The sequence below is a fragment of the Xiphophorus maculatus genome, chromosome 18 (assembly GCF_002775205.1).
Source record: "Xiphophorus maculatus strain JP 163 A chromosome 18, X_maculatus-5.0-male, whole genome shotgun sequence".
Lineage (NCBI taxonomy): Eukaryota > Metazoa > Chordata > Actinopteri > Cyprinodontiformes > Poeciliidae > Xiphophorus > Xiphophorus maculatus.
Window position 1 is genome coordinate 10264334 of NC_036460.1, and position 3899 is coordinate 10268232.

At 39.6% G+C, this 3899-nt stretch overlaps 1 protein-coding gene across 1 annotated transcript; it reads left to right on the forward strand.

The window, feature by feature from the left end:
• The first annotated feature begins 1364 nt into the window (after positions 1-1364).
• kcne4 (potassium voltage-gated channel subfamily E regulatory subunit 4) lies at positions 1365-3394 on the forward strand. The gene is made up of 2 exons (XM_005805889.3): positions 1365-1485; positions 1957-3394. The coding sequence occupies exons 1-2, from the start codon at positions 1380-1382 to the stop codon at positions 2535-2537; spliced, it is 687 nt and encodes a 228-aa protein (XP_005805946.2). The 5' UTR covers positions 1365-1379; the 3' UTR covers positions 2538-3394.
• Positions 3395-3899: the final 505 nt, after the last annotated feature.

Consider the following 3899-nt stretch of genomic DNA (forward strand, 5'->3'; position numbering starts at 1 on the left):
GCACCTCCACTCCCTCTTTGTATGAGGCCTGCCTCATCACATGAGCACATCCTATTATTTATTTGCCTTTTTGCTTTTGGAAAAATGAAATCAAGTGAATTAAATAAAGTTTGTGTTGAATCTAAATATGATTGAATGTCATTTTTGTGAATGATTGTATTAAATCAATTTAAAAAATGTTTTCTATGGAGCTCAACAGATGTGAAAGCGTAACTAATACAAGATTTTTGGACTACTGCACCTCATCACATTTGGAGAAAACACAAATATGTCATTCTAATTGTCAAACACAGTAAGCTGAAATATATTTTTACAAAAAAATGTTTGATACACAATTCTATGATAGAAATATAAGCAAGAGATCTGGTCATAAATAATTTTTGCTAAGAACTGGTCTACAAGTTAATAAATCATAGGTCAGTCATTCACAAACGGAAATTCTATATATGTGTTACTCTAATGATTGTCAGATATTTGTAAACCATGTTTTTGTTCAGTAAGCATGGAAAAAACATAGAAGAAATCTTTAAAAATCTCAGATCTCAAACCTAAGTAGACATAATAATTGTCGAAATACAGTTGAAGACATTGTGCGTGCACTGGACATTATTTTCTTGATAAACTTACATCGTTAGAAACAGTTCAACTGATAAAAGAGTTCATAGAATAAGACCCAACTGGTTCTCGAAAGTGTTAAAGAGCATTTGGTAATGGTAATTGCTTCATTAGTAATCACCTTCTGCGGTAGGTTTCTGATGAGTTACATTTCAATGAAAATGTTACTTTTGTCAGTGATTTACTTTTACTTAAGCAAGATGTCAAAGCTCCTGGTTTTTTAGGTTCTGTCATTGAGTTGCATGATTATTTTTTTGGGGAGGTTCAGTCTCCAGATGAGTCAAGCTGGAGACACATTTAAAGACTGTAAACACAGCAAAATGAGTTCCTAGAAAGTAATGATTACTAGATCACTTTTCACTTTTTTAGTTGCAAAAATATTTTTACATATTTTTCTGGCTTAAAGTTATGCATTACTGAGAGTTAGTCTATCAAAATAAACTATGTTGAACTTTTTCCTTGTAACAGAATGTGACAAGCTTCAGGGGGTGTGAACACTTTTTAGGATCGGCTTCAAAGCACTTCCATTAATCTGTAAAAATATTTTTCCATTACAGCCCCTCTGGACTACTTTCTTCTGGACTCTGGAGATTTCTTCAGTAAGAATCCGATGCTTGTATGAGCTCACAGTTTTATAAGAATCCCCAAGTGGTGTGAATCCTCTTAAAGTTGTGCTTTGATTATTTTTTTTTTAAACCCCTGTGATTCCTTAGTGGGTCTGCTCAGGGTTCATCTTACAATCGGACCAGGCCATGTGATTCCTGATGACGCTAAAAGGACTTTGCATAAATAACTTCATGTGGGTCAGGGTTCTGTCCAAACCTCAGCGGGGACAGCAGAGTCTCACATCAGATACGGATCCGCAGCTCGGTGAGTTCATTTGTTGTTTTTCTTGTAACTTTTTTCAGTATTTTCTCTACAGTTTGGATAAACTTTTTAAAACTTTTATAAATAGCTGAAAATCGATCTGTAGAAAAGAAAAAAGTGGAAACACTTCAAGTTAAATTAAATAGAATAAACATCCATATTTAATCAGGCTTAATTAACTGAATTTACATATGAAAAGGTGCAACGATCATTTTAATTTAATTTTTTTAAATTTGGACTTGATCAAACATCCATTTCAATTTGAGTTACACAATCAATTCAAACAAAACAATTATATAAAGTCTGCCTGTATATATTTGCATACAATGCATACAAAACAGCTAATTGGAAGTTAATGTCCGTGCGTAAAACGCGCGTAAATGATGGTAATGGTGTCAAAAAAATGTTTATAGATCAATAAACACTATTTATTTACTTTTGTCCATCCTGTGCATCTTCTCCTGCCTTTTATAGGCTTTCACCGCGAACTACTCAAAGAAATGGATCGCCTGGAAAACTCTACAGCAGCGTCAGAGCGCCTCTTCTCGTACGCCGAGAGTGCGGTGGAGTCCCAGGCCGCCAGAGAAGGCGACGGGAACGCATACCTCTACATACTGATAGTCATGTCTTTCTATGGAGTGTTCCTCTGCGGTATCATGCTGGGCTACTTTCGCTCCAAGAGGAAGGAGAAGAGGAGGATCAACATCTTCACGCGCCTGGTGCACGAGGAGGAGCAGAGGGAGTGGGGGGCTCTGCCCAAGAAGCCTAGCGTCCCCTTCCCGGCCACCGTCTCGGGGCTGCGGGCCATGCAGGTTTCCCTGCCGTTCTGCGGTAACCACGGCAACCACTCCGGAGACCTCCGCCACGAGGGCTTTCTGCCGTCTCCGCTGGCTTGCGCGCTATGCGCGGAGCAGAGCAGCGTCAGCTCCCTGTGCTCCTCCGCAGATACGCGCCTGACCATAGAGGAGGAGGAGGCCGACAGCGGCGCGGCGGAGGAACCGGAGGCGAACCTGAAGGCAGCACAAGCGGAGCACAGCGGAGACGATTCAGGCTGAACTTTAGATCCGAAAACTCAGATTCAACTGCAGGACAAAAGATGGAGAAAAGACGACTTGAGGGAAAATCAAAATGGCCACAAATGCGTTATTATTGGAACCCTAAAGGGGACAGTGGGCAGCTGTGAAGTCCTAATTTTGTTAGTGAAACTCAAATCATCATCCGTGCCATATGTATGGGAGAGAAACGACGAGGGTCTAGATCACAGATCCACATTTTCTTTTTCTTTTTTTTCTTTTGCATGTAAAACGTAAAACGTCAATTGCTGCTTTCAGCCTTATGACAAGTTCAGCACAACGCCACACCTTAACACACACAGGTCATATCAGCTGCAAATGTCCAACTTAGTCAAAAAGCAGAATAACATGCAATGGACAATATACCAGTTTTTTGTTAGATATTAAAGGCAGTTCTTTTTGACTAGTTAATATTTTAGTGTGTGAATGATGGGCTGTTTTTGCGGTGCCTCCCTCCTTGCTGTTAAACCCCTCACCCCTCCCTGCTGCTGCCACCTCACTGGTTTGGGCTGATGACTCATCCTGCAGGAGGCTTGGGTGGAAGACTGGTTTTGTGCTTTGTTCTTGAGCAGAACTTGACCTGTTCCGGCCGACACAGGTCTCAAGTACTGAAACATACCTGGAACCCACTTGAAAGTTCTGTCCGAAATGAAATGAGTCTGTTGTAGCTTCATGGTGGACAAATATCTGTTCACAAACAAGCACTAGATTAGGTTTACTTGATTAACGCAACGCACTGTAGGATATATAAATGTTTGTGTTTGTCACTTCTACAGTTTTAATTTAAAATGGAGACATTTGGAGTGTTCATGGAAACAATAAATGTGTTTGAAATGGAAGCAGTTTCTCTTTGTTCTTTATTTGAATTTAACTTTGTTGCTTCACCAGTAGAGGGCAGTGTGGATAGGCATTTTGTAGTTGCTTAGAAAAAGGCAAATGAATGGGAGACAAAATTGGAAATCTGCTTAATCATTAAAATAACCCAGGAATGTTCTGTTACTTAGTGGACTCTATTCACAAATCAGATCGTCTCAAGTACTTCATCTTGTACTTGCCTTTTAGTTTATAAAAATAAACAAACCTTAGGAGATCTTGAACAGCATTTAGAAACTCATCAGTCTCTATTAGAACATGTTGATTTGATGCAAACCCAGCAGACCACAGCTGTGATTCACCAACACGTTTCCTTTTCACTTCTAATCAGCTTCCATCCTGTCTGAAAAGAGACAGGTTGCCAACAGGCAGCTTTAGGATTCTTTTTCTTGATGTTCAATCTTTTACATTTTTTCCCATCTGAAAGACTCAGCCCTGCCTCACACGCTTTTCTCTTTCTCTGTCATTCTC

Coding starts and splice junctions, on each gene's coding strand:
- kcne4 (XM_005805889.3), top strand. CDS start 1,380: ATGACGCTAAAAGGACTTTGCATAAATAACTTCATGTGGGTCAGGGTT. Junction 1,486..1,956: donor AGATACGGATCCGCAGCTCG/GTGAGTTCATTT, acceptor TGCCTTTTATAG/GCTTTCACCGCGAACTACTC.